The sequence below is a fragment of the Aspergillus heteromorphus genome, assembly GCF_003184545.1.
Source record: "Aspergillus heteromorphus CBS 117.55 chromosome Unknown BO70scaffold_7, whole genome shotgun sequence".
Taxonomy (NCBI): domain Eukaryota; kingdom Fungi; phylum Ascomycota; class Eurotiomycetes; order Eurotiales; family Aspergillaceae; genus Aspergillus; species Aspergillus heteromorphus.
The window spans coordinates 786,629-804,674 of NW_020290412.1; the positions used below are offsets into that span (position 1 = coordinate 786,629).

Below are 18,046 nucleotides of genomic sequence, written 5' to 3' on the forward strand. Positions count from 1 at the left end.
AACAAACACTCTCACCATCTTAGAAAATAACAAGCAGTGCAAGGAACCATCCGATCGGCAAAGCAGACTACAACATATTGAATACAATTAAACTCCCCGAGTAGCCTGCCCACTCTCCATACTGGATAATGAGCTTTTCTCATGTTGCGATGACACTCGTTGCAATGCAACCACTGGCTGAGTTAGTTATCTGACAATGATATAAACGGAAACGGTGGTATGATCTTACAGAAATCTTCCAACGAACGTTGTTTGTCACTTCTCGGACTCTTGCCATGCATGATGTTGTCAAAGCTTTTAGAGCGATGCAGTAAATAATAAAGACCACTCATGATGCAGAAGATCCCGAAAGAAAAAACGTATATGCGGAGGATTGTAGGAGCCGAGGTTTGTCCACCGACAAACCAGCCAAAAGCGCAGAAGCAGGTTGCTACAAGGTCCACGGCTGCGATAGCTCCTACCAATTTCCAGGACGGCCGCTTTGATGCCCAGAACGCACCATCAGAACGTGTTATGAAGATGAGCCAGTTTTCAGTCAGTGAGATCTCCAGAAACAAGACTTCATCCCGCCTGCCGTAGTTTTGCATGATACCTCCGTTTTCCCCGGCAGCCAGTATGGTGGTGAGTGTAACCCATGTTCCTACTGCCAGAACAATTCCAAGCAAAATTGACATTCCCCATAGTTTCGGAAGGTTCCATTTCACCGGAGTGCTGGAAAACGGAGCATTGTCGTAAGCGATCGCCAACGTTGCAATGTCGGCAAAGATAGCTATGAAAACAACCAACTGCAGATTCAGGCTTTCGTTCCTGGTTGCAATCCAAAGGCCTAGGAAAATCTCCAAGTGTAGTGATAACGCAATTCGATATACCACGTAAGCATACATCCGATGGAAGATTTGACGCGATGTTTTCAAGGCATCAATGATTGCCGATAAGCCAGGCGCAAGAAAAACAATGTCGGCAGCTGATCGCGCGGCGTCCGAAGAGCCTTCGACTGCAATTCCGGTGTCAGCCTTCTTGAGTGACGGAGCGTCGTTGACGCCGTCGCCAGTCATTGCGACCAGGTATCCACGCTGTTGCAAGATATCCACCACGTTGTATTTGTGTTCAGGGAAAACTTCCGCAAACCCGTCGGCAGCTTCGACAAAGTCATAAACTTCAGAGCCAGGCATTGTCCCTCCGCCACCGAGGCCAAGGCGTTCTGCGTTGTATACGTTTGTGCCGAGTCCTAACTGTCGTGAAGTCTCGCGAGCAATTCCAACCGCGTCTCCGGTTAGCATTTTGATCGATAGTCCCAGGGTCTGAGCTTCGCTGATAGTTTTGGCGGTATCATGTCGTGGAGGATCTGAGCATGGCATTATGCCGAGTATTTCCCATTCGCCACCATCGCATTTTCGAGCTACGCCGAGTGAACGAAACCCACGAGTTGCAAACTCAGCGACTTTGTTCTTATATGATTGTTCGACATCCTCCGGGATGTGATGATCTTGCTGAACAGTTCTCAAGACAAATAGTGGTGATCCTTTGACACAAGTAATGCGTTTGCCCTGAGGAGACTGTACTACCGCTGTGACCTTTTTAGAGACCGGATCAAACGGAGAAAACTCGAGAACTTTGAACTGCGTGAGCATCGACTTAGCTGTTGGGTAAGAAGACAATGCCTTGAAGAATGCTTTGTCGATCGCATCCATGCCCTTTTTTTTCCGGGAGGCGGCTAAGCATGCTGTCAACATGAGCTCTTCAGGATCAACTCCAGCCACCGTGTAAGGTTCAGTCAACGATAATTTATTCTTGGTTAATGTGCCAGTTTTGTCGGAGCAAAGTATTTCGACTCCAGCGAGGGACTCAATAGCAGACAGCTTTTGAACAATGGCTTTTTTCTTTGCCAGATACGCAGCACCAACGGCCATTGTGGTGGTCACGACGGCAGGAAGGCCTACTGGAACACCTATCATAGTAATGGCGAGAGTAAACTCCAGGATGGTGGTGGTGCTGTTTGAACGATAGAAGGAGGATACCCAAACGATAATCAAAGTGATTATAACGAGGATGAGTAGGACGATACTGATCCCATGAAGAACTTCAGTGAAGTGGCCAGTGCCTGATGATGCAGCATTGACCAATGCTGCTGCATGCCCTATAGAGGTCCAGTTTCCAGTTGCTGTGATGACAATCCGAGCACAACCACGCTTCACTGTAGATGAGGCATAGCAAATATCCCCTTTATGCTTGTCAACCGCCAGAGATTCGCCTGTAATTGAAGACTGGTCGACCTGGATGGCTGCGTTGGTCAATATTCGTCCATCGGCAGGAATTATAGTACCCTATATAGTATAATTAAAAGCCTGCAGCAAATGGGAAAGCTGATAGGAAGTTACCTCATCGAGCTTGACGATATCCCCAGGAACAAGTTCGCTTGCATCAATGTCAACTATGACGCCATCGCGTAAAGCAACGGCTTTAAGAGCCAGTGTTTTCTTCAGTTCCTTCACAATGGATCCAGCCTGGAATTCCTGGACGAAGCCCACCGACGCGTTGAGTAATAAAAGGCCGCAGATAACGCCCAAGTCCACCCAATCTCTCAAATACGCAGCAAGGACCGCAGCGGCCTACAGATCTATATGTTAGCATGGAAAGTTGCAGCGAGGCAGATAGCATGGAGTCCGTACCTCCATCACGAACTGAACAGGACCAATAAAGAACCATACAAACTTCAAGAACAGATTCTCTTTTGCTTCCTTCATCTCGTTCGAGCCAAACTTTCTGCGACGAACTGTAACCTCATTTGCGCTTAGACCTGTATGAGAATCTGTTTGAAGTAAATCATCCGAAACAGGACGCAGTCGGCCGGTTTGGTTGCTTTCCTGGATGTTCAACTCCGCGTAGCCGTCTAAGGACTCCAGCTCTTCAATTAGGGTATCGATATCCTTCTCCTCCTGTCCTTCATCATCCTGGATGTCCGAGATAGACCTCCCTTCTCTGGATTTCTTTTCGACGCATGCATCGTCTGCATTCGGGTCACCGGGGTGACTGACGGGTACCACAGTCTCGGGAAAGGACCCCGCTGGGCCTAGGATGGCGCTCAGAACCATGTGGGGATGGGTATGAAATGCCGTAACAATGGCTATAATGAGGTCGCTATATTCTATGGTGTAGCATATAGCGTCTGCCAGAACAATTGAAGCAAGTTGGAAAAGGTAGCGAATGTGTAGGGGTAGTGGGTGGTCCACTGGCCATGTACTAACTGGCGCAACATCGGTGGTTAGCATTCCTTCCCGAAAGGGAAATCCCCTGAGGGTAGTGAGCAGCAGGCATTAGGAAAGAGGCCCCGGCAGATCCTGTCTGTCACATTCATTAGTATACTAGTAGAATAGTACGTAGAATACAGTGGCGGTCCTGCAGCGTAAAGGATGTTTCCCACTGCGAACATGCGCACTACACATATAAACATGATGGAGGGGTGGTAGCTGCTTCCACCAAAGTTAATGCATGCTCAGAAAGGAGAGCCACACAGAGACATTTCCCAGCAGAGATAACAGTAGACGAGAGTACACAAGAATACCGGCCAATGAGGGGAGTGGTGATTAGATAAGCGGGAGTCCGACGTCATGTAGTTTTCATTCCATTCATTCATTATTCATTCAAAGACCGCCGGTGCGAATTGGAAAATCTGCACCGCGCGCGCACCAGTTAAAGCAGCACCAGCTGTCCCAAAAGGCCTCTTTAGCTGTTCTCTGACCGCTGACATTCCTACAACTGGTCTGTCTTGGGGCGTAAAGGAAGCGTCACCGATCATTGCTCGCGAGGAAGGTCCTAGTCCTGCACTATGAAAGCTGCGCGCCTCCGCAATCAAGTGACCACCCTCAGAATCTCCGACTTGAAGGTTGGGAGGCTCTCCTCCTTCTAAGGCGCACCTCTTCTTGTCTGCACATCCTCCCGATACCACGATTTATCAGTAACCATGAACAGAGAGATTCCGGGGTTCTACTATGGTAAATGACGTTGTCTACTGCCCACCCTGGTTCTGCTATCGTTGACCGCTCAATAGACCCCGAAAAGAAGAAATACTTCCGCATCCAAGCCAACCACAAAGCCCCTTCAGGGTCTCAATATACCAAAGATTCTGTCAAACGCAAACGCGCCGACCATGAGGTTGTTATAAGTGCCCCCCCCCCGAGACCCCGCATTGCGACTAATAATCTGATAGAAGCACCAACGGAAAATTCACCTGACCAAGAGGGTCGCCAAAGAGAAGATCACAAGAGCGACTTTTCTGTCGCATCCTCTCATTGGAGTCCAGAGAGAAATCGGCTCTCAACATGTGTCTACAAGTATTCGACAAGAACAGACGAGCTCGATTTACGCAAGCCAGTTCCGTCGAAACCAGCTACACCAATTCGAGCCTTGGCCAGACGAGTATACTATCAAGCATGTCCTGCGCAACAAGCGCTCGGGAATCTTGATTGCTAGTAAGTAGAAACCCACAGCTTATCAGTCTCAGTTTGACGCGTTTCTAATTCCAAAAGGTGGCCATCGTGGTGGCGAATCGTCTGTCTCGTAAGCTCAACCTTCGCCCTCGCGGTCGTGTATCCGGCACGCTAACCGCCAGCTAAGGGTGTGCTTCCCGGATTGCGACCAAGACAAGTGGACATATAATCGCACAATGGAGCGTGTGCTCTTCAAAGAACCATACAGGGTACAGCAGTAAACTCAGAACCCAGTTGACTCGTGCTGCATGAAAGCTGACACGGTGTAATTATAGCTATCTTCCGTCTCATTGAGTCATACCGGATATCTGCTGTGAGATCTTGGCCTGACACCCTGGCCTCTGATCAACGACTGACAGAAATAGAGCGAGTATGGATAGTGGTCCGGATGGCGACTCGTTCCTGGCTCCCCGCATGTTGCCTGATCCCGATGAGGGCGGAGACTACCGATGGCCCACGTCATGTACGTAGCACGTCCCCTACAGGTCGTTCCAAGCACGTACACATGACAATTGGAGTTACTGACTCCAACCTTCCAGTCTCCCATCCGATTCGTCTACGCACTGCATCCTCCCTGTGGTGCTCATCTGCCTGCCCAGTAGGCGACATGCCGCTTTTCGCAATCGGAACATCGGACGGATTATACACCCTGGAAGGGTTTGGTAGCTACTGGGCTTTATCGAAAAAGCCCTTTCCGAATGATATGGCGGGAAATTCGAGCTTACATCGTCGTGTGGATTCCTCCCATGCTCTCGTCACCAGTGTCGAATGGCTATCGTCCGACGTAATAGCGGCTGGCCTGAGGGATTCCGCAATATTCCTCCACGATTTACGCAGTGGAGGGACGGCAACACGACTACAACATCCTCACGCTGTCACGAAGATGCGGAAAGTAGATCCATACCGTATCGTTGTGTCGGGTATAAACTCGGTACGTGCCTCTTCATGCGTGATGTACTTGAATGCACCGATGGACACTATTGATCCTCAAAATACAACGCGAGAGAAGAACGACTGACGTGACCTAGCTCCAAATGTATGATATTCGTTTCCCGCCTAATGGCCTCCAGCGTAACCCGAAACCCAACACCAAGTATCATACATCCACGAAACCTTACCTGACGTTCTCGGACTATTCGCCTGAAGTGATACCAGACTTTGACATTAGTCTGGAACTTGGTCTCCTCGCCAGTGGTTCGCATATTCTGTCCCATGAGTCTATCTCTCGTACCTGACACCGGCTGACTCTTCCTGGTACTAGCTTCGGATGAGCGAAAGATTCAACTATTCTCCCTCCGCACCGGCCGCCAGGTTCCGTCGCCCTTGTCACAATATCAGTACGAGAGCTCCATATCTTCAGTATGTTTTGAATCTGGAGACGGGTCTTTGCATGGCCCCCAGACGCCTAGTCTACTAGTCTGCGCTCAAGCAACCGTGGATGAATGGATTTGGTCAAACTCGCCAAAGACGATATGATCGTGTCATGATGCTATGCAAACCGCGCTCGATGGGGAATATTACTAGAAATACATGAGTGAAGGCGTGGAATGGCTCCATATTGCGAATGGTTTAATCCAGTCCTCCCGCCAACCATTCACCAACCTCGACGCCAACCGTCTTGGCTAGCTCTCCGATCCAATCCCCCGAGACATTGACACACCATTTCTCTCCCACATCAGATGTTGTGTTTCCGCTGCTTAATCCTCCTGACCCCAGTCCCATGCGACTGCCGCTCTCGCGTCCGGCAGCAGGCACAACGAGCCGTAGTCGGCGTAGTGTAGCAAGCTCCGCGTATATCGCATCGGAAACCGCAGCCAGTCGAATGGGATTGGCGGGAGGGTTGGGATCTATGGCGTGGTAAATTGCGACCAGCCGCTCCAATGGAAAAGGGCGGGCTGTTAGAATGGTGGAGGGACCGGTGATGCCAGCGCCCCCTCCTACCGCTGAGGTGGTAGCAGAGGAAGTAGCAAAGGCCGACTCAAGAGTTGACTTGGTAATCCGTGTCTTCTGTCTCTTATTTTTCTTGCTAGGGGTAGAGGGGTCATGACTGGCTTCCCGGCTGTCTTCAGCTTGAGCCCGGGATAGCACCTTCAAACGCCGTCTGTGATGTGCACGTTTGTTTCTTGCAGACAGGGAAGACGAAGAAAATTTTGAAAAGAATATAGTGTCGAGTCGTTGAGGAGTATGTGAAGCTAGATATGCGGAGGTCAAGATCAGGGTGGGGAAGTAAGGCAGGGAAGGAAGGGGCGAGGGGGCCGACACGGCGGACAACGATTGTTTTGGTGTCAAGCCATTGATAGGAGTAGCCTCTTCAGTGACAATGTGATGCACAAGGGCGCCTTCGCCTTGATGTCGAAATAAGGCTCGATTCCTAACCAGAAGTCGCGAAAAATCCCATTCATCGCTCCCACCTGGTGGAATGTCACCGTTTGTAATCGGGGCCACAAACTGCGGCCAGATTTTGTCGCATATTGACCTGAAAGTAGGGATCGAGCTTGCCGTCGGTCCGACCAGAGAATCATATATGGCGGACACAAAATGGGAGTATAACTTTGCTGACGTTTCATCTGCAAGACCGCCGACGGCAGGGGGGCCTGCGTTCAGGATTATAGTCGTCGCCTCATTGCGCGTATACGGAGGAAAGCTGATATGTGGAATCCCCGCAGCTTGTAGGAACAGCGACCGGGGCGTGGAGCTGAGGATGAGGACCACGCAAAGGGAGGGAATCTGCAATGGTTGGATGGACTCGGTCAGTGGGGGATCTCGCGAGAGCGGGAGAGAGGAATTGCCAAAACGTACCACTTCCCCCAGTCTTGCTAGTGCCGACAATAGTGTCTGCGGTGCATCACGCTGCTTGTCGATACCATCTAGAACTAACACGAACTTCCTGTTGTTCCTTTCCGCTGATTGCGAAGCAAGACATTCGCCCAACAGCACGGCCAGGGTACTGACGTGCTCGCACCTCCCCTTTCCGTATTTCTCCCATTCATCTCGTTTGCCAAGGGCATCCAACGTGGCCCACAGGATCTTTGTCAATAGGTGACGGCCCGTGATGCATTCTGGGCTTCGGACAATGGCATGCGTTACTTCGAGGGCGGCGAGGACGTTGCGGACGATAGTCGATTTACAGGTCGCGGATATCCCGTGAACAACCAATGTTGATGGACTTGAGATTTCAGCCTATCCGATCGCGTGTAAACGTTAGCTGCTGCTTGTTGGAGAGAGTCGAGTGGAAACCTGGAGATGATGGGGAAAGAAACGTACGCCCAGAAGGCTGGCGATCTGTCGGCTCTGAAGCTCTCGACAAGGCCATTGTTTGCTGAGCGACCGTGCAATTTCTGATGGAAGCATATGGAAGCGTAGTAGATTATATCGTCGTGGATCCAGGCCCTCCTTACAAGCTTTAAGGAACCAGAAAATGCAGGGAAAGAAATAGTCAGACGCCGCCCTCCTGCAAACAAGATTTGGGCTATCGCATCAATGAAATGCGGATGTCACATGCAGTCACGTGGTACGTCCATGTCTGGTACGTCTACTACTCCGTGCTCGTCTCGACTTTAATATAAGAGCAGGGGGGTTGCTTGGAGTTTCTACTTAGACACATCGATAAGAAGACATTGACTGTCTGAAAAGTATGGGTACATCTAATCTACCGTATCTGTGTGGTGGAACAAACGGGAATGGATGTAAACGGTCAAAAACATGAAGCTGGTCACCCCAAATGTATATCCAAAGGAGAGCATGCATCTGGCACAAGCATGGTCCAAATCCAAAGGGGAGGTGGCGCTCATTTGAATGTAAAGTCAGCCCAACTTGGCAACTTAACGCTCGGTCCAGAAAACGAGGAACAGCCGTGCCGATCAGTCCATATGGATAGCAAAAGATTTGTCTTGGTGCCAACACCAAGGTAGCAGGGCTCGATAGAAAGACAGACGGAATCCAGAAAAGAGGGGGGATAAAATCACAATTGGGGAGTTATTGAATAAAAGACATGTATGAAACCCAGCCTCTGCTCATGGTCAGGCCAGCAAGCTAGATTGATGGAAGCAGTAGACGTGTGGGGGGAAATAACTGAAAGAAAAGAGAGAAAAAAAACATTCGAGTTACTATCGTTAGAGGGGACGTTGAAAGAATACAGAACATAATTGAAGTGTAGTGGAACCTTTTATCATGGTTTACATCTTCTCGTCAGGTATGATCCAGATATGCAATGTAGTTTGCATAGAAATCCGATATTGTCATCGTATCAAAATTCGAGTCTTTCCAATTGACGATTTGTCAATATGGCCGTAAGTCATGAAGATCGTGGCATCGTCGCACTATGAGTACAATTCAAGGAAGAAAGTCTGGCGATCCAGGCGCAGTGTAACGGATCAGAAGTATGCGTACAACTGACCTTGCGCACCAAGATTGCCGTTGGGCTGCTGAACAGCAGTAGTAAAGATAGTCTCGCCAGCCCCGCCGGATGGAGCATTGGAGCTAGTTGCGGATCCGGGAGTCGGAACAAAGTTTTGATTTCCAAAGTGAGAACCGACACTGGAAACAGGAAAGGGGTTGTGTTGATACAGGAAGGGCTTCTGTGGCCCTTGAAGAGGCCCTGGAAGCTGGGCGGAATTCATTTCGTTGGGGGTCACCTGCCCGCTAGTTGCGGCACTTCCTCGTCCTGAGCCTTCCGCAGCCATCATCTTACCTGCGATACGACGACCGTGAGGCGTCTGACGGATAGAAGGCAGTATGGGGCGAATGGAATCAACGATCCGGGCCCGGGTATCAACATCAGCAAAATCCATGGCCGTTTGCACAACATAGTTTGCGAAAGAATCACGAAGCATCTTCTCAAGCTCGGCTCCTGCCAGCATTTCATCAATCATCTGACGTCGAACAGGGAGCTCAGCAGTGCGCAGGCACTTTTCAATAACGTTGGAGCTGAACTTCTGTTTGGACAGGGCTGGGATATTGCCTCGGAAAGTCTGGCAAAGGGGTTCGGTGAAGTGAGGCTCAGCAAGATCCAAGATATATTGCACAACATAGTTTCCAAAGGGATCTTGAACCAGCGCGAAAGCATTCGATGTGATCTGAGCGATCAGGCGAGCTCTCTGTTCACCCGAAGCATGGTCAATGCAACGCTGCAGAACACAACATCCGTGACGGTGAGTCCCGACGACCACACAGTTGGCACCAACGGCATCGTAAATGAATTGGGCATCCTCAGCGGAGAGGCGGTTTAGACACTTTTGAATCACATGATTTCCGTTCAGATCCTGAACCAATTCCACGACATGATCTTCCAGGGCGTGGATCACGGTTTGGGTTTGTTCTGAAGTAGAGATAAACTCAATCATCTTCTGTAGAGCACGGGTGCCATGCTGATTTAAAGCGATCTTGACAAGCTGATGCGCAGCATTATTGATCAAAGCCGTCCGTTGATCATCATTGGAGTATTCAAGCAACTTCTGGCACAAATAGTTACCGAAAGGGTCTGTCGATGAGGGTAGTTAGTAGGGGCCTCGGCGGACTGTTAAGTGAGAACGAACCTGTCATGAGCTCCACAACATGCGAATGAGTCTCATCAAAGATCATCTGGACGTGTTCGGGATTACGCTCCTCCAGCTTTCTCTGCAGATACCGACAGCCGTGCTGATCCTTGCAAAGCCCATACAGCTCACCCCGATAATGCTCAAGTGGGAAGTTCGTGAAGCGGGATAGTTGTGCGGCATCACTGTCCCCACTTCTGCGGGATGCAACGCCTTTGGCGGGGCTTTCTGCGAGGCGATAGTTTCCGTATGGGGGATATCCAGCAAATGAGGCAGCAGAGTTAAAGTTCTGCAACTGCCCATTCACCTGAACCGGAGCTCCCATGTATGCCTGAATACCATACCCATAAAAGGGGGCTTGAAAAGGAGTCAAAGTGGTTGGAGTAATCGCGCTATTACTGGTAGCTCCGGTGGTGAGTTGCGGGCCGAAAGGAGTGGCACTGGCTTGCAGCGTAGTTTGCTGAGATCGAGTTCCTTGCAAGTTTGCCTCGTCACTTTCGGGTGAACCCTTTTGCTGACGAGTATTGGCAGGGCTCACGGGTGGAATCCGACCCATGTTGGCATTGTGCTGCTGAAACTGTTCGGCATGAACCTTTGGAGGCGTGATTGCAGGGTTGAATGCCTCGCCCTTGACTGTAGGTAGATCATTTGTCGAGTATGACGACTGCAGAGAATTGGGTCTACCAGACGCAGCAGCAGTGACGGTTTCCTTATTTCCCTCAGCATTGTAGAGCAAGTTTGCTTCCAAAGAGTGCCTTGCAGCATGGCGAGAGGGGTTCGGGGCATGAGAAGGGCTCTCGTCCGCGGGACTCCCGTGCTGTTCGAGGCGGAACATGTTCAAAGTATTTTGAGGCATGCTTTGATGGGAGGTGCGGTGGCGGCTGTGGGAGTTCCAATTCTCAGGGTTGGGAGTACGCGAATTGGCCAAATCTAAAGCGTCCGAGTTGGCAGAAAGCTTGGCTTCGAGTCAGCAAGATGTGAGTATCTGCCAGAGTAAGATAGCTTACCAGGCCCGAATCGTCTCTGCGGGACAGTGTAGGGAACTTGTCGTCAGGATCAGTCAATTTGAGATAGCTCTTGATGTCGGGAGTCGGGATTCGGTCTTCGTCCTTGAGGGTCGCTCGGTCTTCTTCGTTGTGAAACAAATATTTCGAGGCGTTGAAAGATTCCAGTCCAGAAGGACCGTTAAAGCCCGACGTATTGGGACGAGCTTGAGAGCCTAAGCCTGCTGAAGGCATTGAATAACGGTGAATTCTAGATGTTGTCAGTGAGATTCAAGTGAGGTGATGACAAGATGTTCAGGCCGAGTAGCCAGGAAATCAGAGTATGATTTTGGAGTTTCCAGCAGCAAAATAAAAAGATGTAGGGGTATGGAAGACAGGAGTGCAGAAGTATTCGAAAGTCAAGTAAGGGATGCGTCTCTTATATCATGATCCCTCGATAGCACTGTTTCACAAAGCTATAACACAAGAAGGATCACAATGGATAAGATTGCGAGACAATAGGACGGTTGAGTGGATCTGAATAGGACAATAGGTGGTTCACTTACGATGGACCTGGACGGAAGGGAGAAGTGGGTTCCTGATTGAAGTCTTCCTTTTCCGAGTTCCTTCGAGACCCGGGCACAGAGTGAACAGAGAAGCGATTGGTTGGAGTTTGAGCGGAACTATTATTCACCTGACTCGGTGAAGTAGTCGCTTGAGCAGGAGCAAAGACATTGAAGAAGCCAGGAGAAGAAGTGACACTAGAAGTTGAGAATCGATTTGGACGGGTGAATGCAGGAAAGGCATTCTCACGATACTCCGGAGGAGTTGTAGGCTCACTGACAGGACCAGATAAGCCAGCTTTGGCCAGGTCTTTAGCAATCTGGTCCATCTCTAACTTTTCCCGTTCATGCTGTAAGTCTAGCATCTTCATATCTTCTTCAAATCGTCTCCTTTGCTCTCGCATGTATTCGATGTGTTGTCGCTTCTTCTCAAACTGTGACGTGGTTAGAAACACCCGCTATTGTAGGTAATGACAATAGGCAAGCAAGTGAACATGATTCACCATGATAGAAGCAGCCAGAGCAAATCACACGATGTGGGCCATCTCATGTAGTGAATCATGAGGCAAGAATTCCGCACCATGATAGCAAAATTCAGAATACTAGAAGTAGGGAGAAAACACCATCCAAGGAAACATATGAAACAATCCCAAAAAGCCCAGCAATGATATAGAGCAAAAGAACTCTTGCAACAGGAAGTTTGAAACCCAAATACAGTTGAGTACGTGGAACAAGAGCGATTTCATAAAAGCCAAGCTTACCGATGACAGCAGATCTAGGGGATCAGGAAGTTGGGAGCCACCTCCGACATGATTCAGATAATTCCAGGACGAGAGTTTGCTGGAATCGGTTGTGAAGCGACGCTGGAGATTGGCACGGACATCGCCTGACGGCCGCGAGAATGCCGAGACAAAATTCGAGTGGCCTGGCGAAAGCGAGCTATAGCCAGGGAAAGGCGATTCCGAGGGAGGTGACCTGGGGGAAGGGAACCGCAGCTCATCGAGGCGTTCACTAAGTCCGTTTTTGAATGCCATGGCGGGCGGGCTGTTTGGGACGGGAAGCACTGGACTGATACCACTCAGGGGGCCAAAGTCAGCTTATACCATGATAAACAGGATGAGGGGCGCGCAAGTGGTGAAAAGCAAAGAAAGACCAACAGCTTCGGAGGCAATTGCCAGCAAAGCGAAGGGCTGAGCTTAAAGCACAGGATCCCAGGAGTTAGGGAGCATGGGTTGGTTGGCGGTGTGCTCCTTTGGATAACGGGCAATGTACGGGCGGAGTAAGGAGTCGAGAGGGGCTGAGGGGTGATTTGGTGTAGGAGATCGCGGAAAAGAACAGCGACTTACACACAATGAACGCCTCGAGAGTTTAAATTTCAGGAACGAAAAGAGACTTTGTTGGCCAGCTGCCCCGGTGTGAGCGCAAGGACGGACGTTCGATGGGGAGTTGGGAACCGTTCGCGGGCCCAACAAGGCGTTCCTGACGATGCGGAGATCTCGGTCAACGATGGTGAATCACAGGCGCTGGACGGTAGTAGCTAGGTACTGCCTCAACCCTACGCCCTCTCGGATCGAGAGCAGCGTGGACCAGCAGATAAGAATAACGAGCGGACAAACGCGCGATATGAATGGGGGGAGGGGTATAACAATGGCGAAGGAAAGAGAGCTGTTGTACAGAGAGTAGGAGTATGTATGAGCTCAAGGGGAGGGGAGAAGAAGGGGAAGCAAGAAGAGTGAGAAGCGAGAGGGGAAGAAAGACGAGGCGTGGGCGGCGGCTGGGAAAGCAAGCGGGGAGCCTGTTGTTACTGTTAGTTGGTTACGGTTGACTCGTTTGGCTGCTCCTACGACGCCTTCCTGGGACCCGAGCTCCCCCTGGTCGCTTTCCCTGTCATTTATGAAGTGCATGGGCGAGATTTATCTACTCTTAGTTTCATCTCTAGAAGGTGGCACCCTTCGTCCTTTGTGGCAATGACGATGGTGATTATTATGATGATGGGGGGTGTTGGATGGTGATCGTGATATGACTGTCAATTCATTAGTATTTGCTCCGCAAGGTACCAGATTACATCATCCTTCTGTTGTTCCCCTACTGCACTGATGTATCTACTGATTCTGGTCATCCACAGATATCTCCCGTCCTGCTCAACCTTTTATCCCACATACATCAGTAGGGCCGTCGGGGGAGTTTGAAGATCTGTCCATGCTGTCCGGTACATACATACAATACGGCACGGGTACATCGACTCCGACTCCGTCAGGCGTGTGATGAAATCATGAAATATGAAATCAAGTAAAATGGGGAAAAGGAAAAAAGAAAAGAGAAAAAAAATACCAAAAAATACCCTCCCATCAATCACCCGTTACGTTCGTTATTTATCAATCTAACCCCTCCCGAAGCTGGTGAGCTGTCTTCTCTGATGGCAACCCTCCTGGCCGATCATTTGCGTTTCGGACGGATCAAGAATGAATGAATCTCTACTTATCTACTGCGCGGCCCGTGATTGGAGCTTGAATCTTCGACTGAAAATGCTACTGCACGACTTGTTAGGAGGATTGGGAGCAGTTAGATAGTCCTGAGTCTACCGGTATCACTTGTTCCTCTTCATAATTGCATTCCCAGCATCCCCAAGAGGGCTCTTTCTGAATGCTCGGTGCTCCTGTCCATCATGACCTCGGTCAAAGCGGCAGATTCAGCGATCGCGGATTATTGTCAGTGCTACGGAGTAAGTAATGTACATGAGTAATTTCTCGATCGCCTCCCTGCTGGACCACCGTGCAAGGGGCTTCCCTGCTGAGTGTGCTGGTCGAGAGCGTGGCCTCTGCAAGTGTTTCTGCATCAAGTGGGGCACCGCATTGATTAGGAGGGAAGACGTGACGGCGGATCAGGCCCTAGCCACCGCACGTACCTGGGCCAGAGTAGATACCCTATAGATACTCCGTGCTTCAAACGAAATTGGGCTCACTACGGAGTAATGACTAGATATCTACTCTCGCAACTTCATCTACTCCGGGCTCAAGGGCGAGTAAGATTTCTGGAGCTAATAGCGGCTGCGGTGCAAGTCATAGGTAGTGTGTAGCCTAATCTCCCAGCGGTCACACACCTGCTTTTCTTCTTTCTTCTCTTTTCTTCTTTATTCCCCTCCAAAGTTCCCTTTTTGGCAATGTCCGTGGCCCCCGATGAGAGGATCTTTCAATCCGGTGATTATATGCCCTTATGCTCCGTATTTAGGTCTCACTGGAGCATGGATCTGCGACCGACGCGACCATAGCAGTATGGATGGATTAAAGGCTAAGGTAACCGTCCATCAGTTTATTACGGCGCGCTGGCCTCTCTAATTACAGAGGCAGGTACTTGGGTAGTGAGTAGTACCATAAAATCAATATTTACGGACTGCCACGCGCGTCCCAAATAATACGTGACGGGTGTCCGTTTGGTAAGTAGCGTCCTTTCCATAAGTTATCCCTCCAAGGGATGATGGCGCATTTTCTACTGGTCTCTGGGCAATAGGCCCGAACCAAGGTTCATCGCCGGATAGCTCAACAATGGATCTGACCACCGGGGGTGCGGTCAGCCAGTATCCGTGGGCCAGCCAATTCAGGACCGATGGACATTGGAGTGTGCGGCGTATTGAAAGCGGCAAATGGCAGCATCTTTAATAAGATGTATCTGCCTACTACGGAGTACCTTACCTGAGACGATGGCGATGACTGTGGCTGTCTGTCTCATTGCACAGACGGCGACCAATCGATCCTCAAGAGTCCCTCCATGTCAAGCTGGGATGGCTGACGGTTGCTGATTGGTGCGGCGGAGGAGAAGCGGTGTACGACCACCCTGGGCTGGCAACTCCAGGGCGACGCTGATCCATCGCTTCGGCAGAGAGGTATCTACCAGTCCCTATGAAAGGGCGTTTTGGGTCGGTTGCCATCATCACCTCGAGATTCTTCATCTCGCGGCCTGAACTACCGGAATACTAAGTGTCGCCTTTACGGTACGCCGTTAGAAACCACCAGCCTTAAGGCCGATTGCGGGGTATTCTTTGTGCTTCGCGAACCACAGAACAAAGCACGACAGGTCTACTATGTACTAACATATGTAAGATGGGTCCGTGACAGAAATGAGAGCCAGGTAATACTATAACAATAGTAATATTAATGCTACCTACATAGTACCTACTCAATGCCCCCTGTTTTTACTCAGTGGCGTGGATAATAAACGCGCTCTCTTCTTGGGGACAAGCTTAGTCTTGACTACTCTGCCAAAAGCTGTTTAGGTTCTATCTAACTACTCCGTGCTGTGCAGAATAAGAATGATGGCGGTAAGTTGGTCACGACCACTAGGTACTACCTTGTACTTACAAGTACTCCACACTGGCCTTTTCGATCTTAATTTATTTAGGTAGGTTGTTGGGTACTTATCATGAGTCATCTTCAATACGAATCTGCAAAATTACCTACGCTAGGAGTACCTATCTAGGTACTAAGGTATGTGCTTACTTATATACCTACCCACCGCAGGCAGGTACCATGTAGATACGGAGTAGTACTCCGTACTATCTAGACAAAGCCCGGTCCCGTCAATCAGCTGTAGGCAGTGGCCACTTCTGCCGGTATATAGAAAAAACCTACTACAGACGGGCAGTCATTCCATTCTTGATCTCCCTTGTCTTATCTCGCAATGGATTGTTAATCTTACCTGCGAATAAACCAGAGAAAGCAAGGATTTCCTGGGTGTTCCGTATAGCAGTTTATGATACTCCCATACATTGAAGCGGCCGTGATGTTTACCTGAGAAATGAAATCTTGATAGTAATGCTCGTCAAGGTCAGTTGTTCAGATTGGTTGTCACCGACGCGGGTTTCATTGCGGGTAAGGAAACAAGAACTTATTCAACGGCATCAGAATGGCTTCCATAATAGTTAGGAATGCGTAACAGAATTGACCTAATTTATTTCTTTCTCTCCATTGATCAAGTACGTTGTACCTTAGATGTGGTATACTGTTGAGTTCCACGATGTGCCTTGAAAATAATAATATGATAATACCAAATATACGGAGTAGGGCTTTTTCTTCTCCGTACTATTGGCAAGACTAATGAATATCATTGGGCTGTACTCCATCCAGCCAGCGAAGATCCGGAGATGCACGTGATTGTACGAATGGTTCGATTCACTTCTTTTAGTGGATCGGACGAGTCTCATTTTTCCATGCCCTTCGAATCTCCGCACGGGGACTTTGCCGATGATTTCAACCGCTCTTTATCGTGCCCAACGATTCGTCGAATAATGAGCATCTCTCCGATGGGGAGATTTAATTGCCAAGTGGCAAGGCCTTCTAAATTGCGGTCAAAGAAAGCCCACCGCCTCAGACATCGGTTCTCTTAACATCGTCTCCCCACACTACTCCCCGCGGAGCGCTGAATGGAGCAGTCATCATCGAGGGGTATTCGCTTGCCAGTGTGAGCTGTCCGAAGGGGCCAGAATGGGCGCATTTTGCGCCTAAGGCCAGTAACAACTGTACTTTGTACCCCTATTCCTTGAATATGGTGCCAGAGACCCCTCCCCCGCTCATAGGCAGAAGACACTTATCTCTCTGGATACTGAATGGATTGTTGCCCAACTCCGCAAGCTACGTAGGTTGGTCGGCTTTGCAGTCGGACGCGCAGTTTGGTGTCTACAGCTAGAGATACGCCAAGTTCCGGTCATCTCCCATATCTATAGTTGTCAATGCAAATGCACTCTTCAGATTGATAAGAGTGGAAGTGAATTCTGTCAGTTTGGGCGACAGTTACTGGCGCCTGGTTGATAATCAGGTATAGCTTCGGTGCGTCAACTACTGCAACCATCTACCAAAGCTGGCGATTTGTCGCCATCAAGCTCGAACAATGCCATTTCCGGTACACCATGCCACTGAGCTCTACCGCGGATCCTTTGAACCGAAAAAAGTATGCTTGATGATTCTGTGTCCAGCCCAGTATACAGAGGGCACGTATTTCCCTAATGTGGCTGGTCACGTCGGGAACAGTGCCCTATCTGCGGGCGCCGATAATGAGTTGTACAATGGAACAGACGTGTGGCTCCTACCAGCCTGTTTTGCGCAGCCGACATTTCTCATATTTTTTTTTCAGTGGTGCAAATCTAATTGGATACATTTAATGACATTCTTACTATACTTCATCCCTGGGTAGGCGTTGCTGCCTTATGTGCAAATAGTCACTGATATTAAGGCACTCTCCATATCGTGTATGGAGAAGATCACACAATTATTGAATGTAATAACCCTTTCTGCTTTTCACCGAGCAATATCACCTTGCCACCCGTAAAGTGCTTCTGCATGACTATGGTCGAAGTTTATTCCATGCAGCTCTTTTCTTGGATCTTACCCGATGCTTGCTACTGACATCGTCACCACACTTGCATGATTTATCCATTATGCGGCTCAAATATTTCTTTAAATGGAGATCAAAGATTACAACTCCAGTAC

At 49.5% G+C, this 18,046-nt stretch overlaps 3 protein-coding genes across 3 annotated transcripts; 1 reads left to right on the forward strand and 2 right to left on the reverse strand.

The window, feature by feature from the left end:
* Nucleotides 1–3,092, reverse strand: BO70DRAFT_427867 (plasma-membrane proton-efflux P-type ATPase; the record flags this gene model as incomplete). Its single annotated transcript, XM_025547916.1, has 4 exons — nt 1–173; nt 230–2,273; nt 2,379–2,609; nt 2,670–3,092. The coding sequence occupies 4 exons, from the start codon at nt 3,090–3,092 to the stop codon at nt 88–90; spliced, it is 2,784 nt and encodes a 927-aa protein (XP_025401106.1). The 3' UTR covers nt 1–87.
* Nucleotides 3,093–3,961: 869 nt separating this feature from the next.
* On the forward strand, nt 3,962–5,963 carry BO70DRAFT_394887 (uncharacterized protein; the record flags this gene model as incomplete). Its single annotated transcript, XM_025546494.1, has 10 exons — nt 3,962–3,992; nt 4,049–4,152; nt 4,208–4,469; nt 4,527–4,557; nt 4,615–4,696; nt 4,763–4,800; nt 4,853–4,950; nt 5,027–5,418; nt 5,516–5,681; nt 5,749–5,963. The coding sequence occupies 10 exons, from the start codon at nt 3,962–3,964 to the stop codon at nt 5,961–5,963; spliced, it is 1,419 nt and encodes a 472-aa protein (XP_025401107.1).
* A 93-nt stretch (nt 5,964–6,056) lies between these two features.
* On the reverse strand, nt 6,057–12,601 carry BO70DRAFT_369920 (putative RNA-binding protein; the record flags this gene model as incomplete). Its single annotated transcript, XM_025544711.1, has 7 exons — nt 6,057–7,214; nt 7,287–7,653; nt 8,877–9,966; nt 10,022–10,976; nt 11,029–11,275; nt 11,571–12,001; nt 12,329–12,601. 7 exons carry the CDS (start codon nt 12,599–12,601, stop codon nt 6,057–6,059), a joined length of 4,521 nt encoding a protein of 1,506 aa, XP_025401108.1.
* Between the last annotated feature and the right edge of the window lie 5,445 nt (nt 12,602–18,046).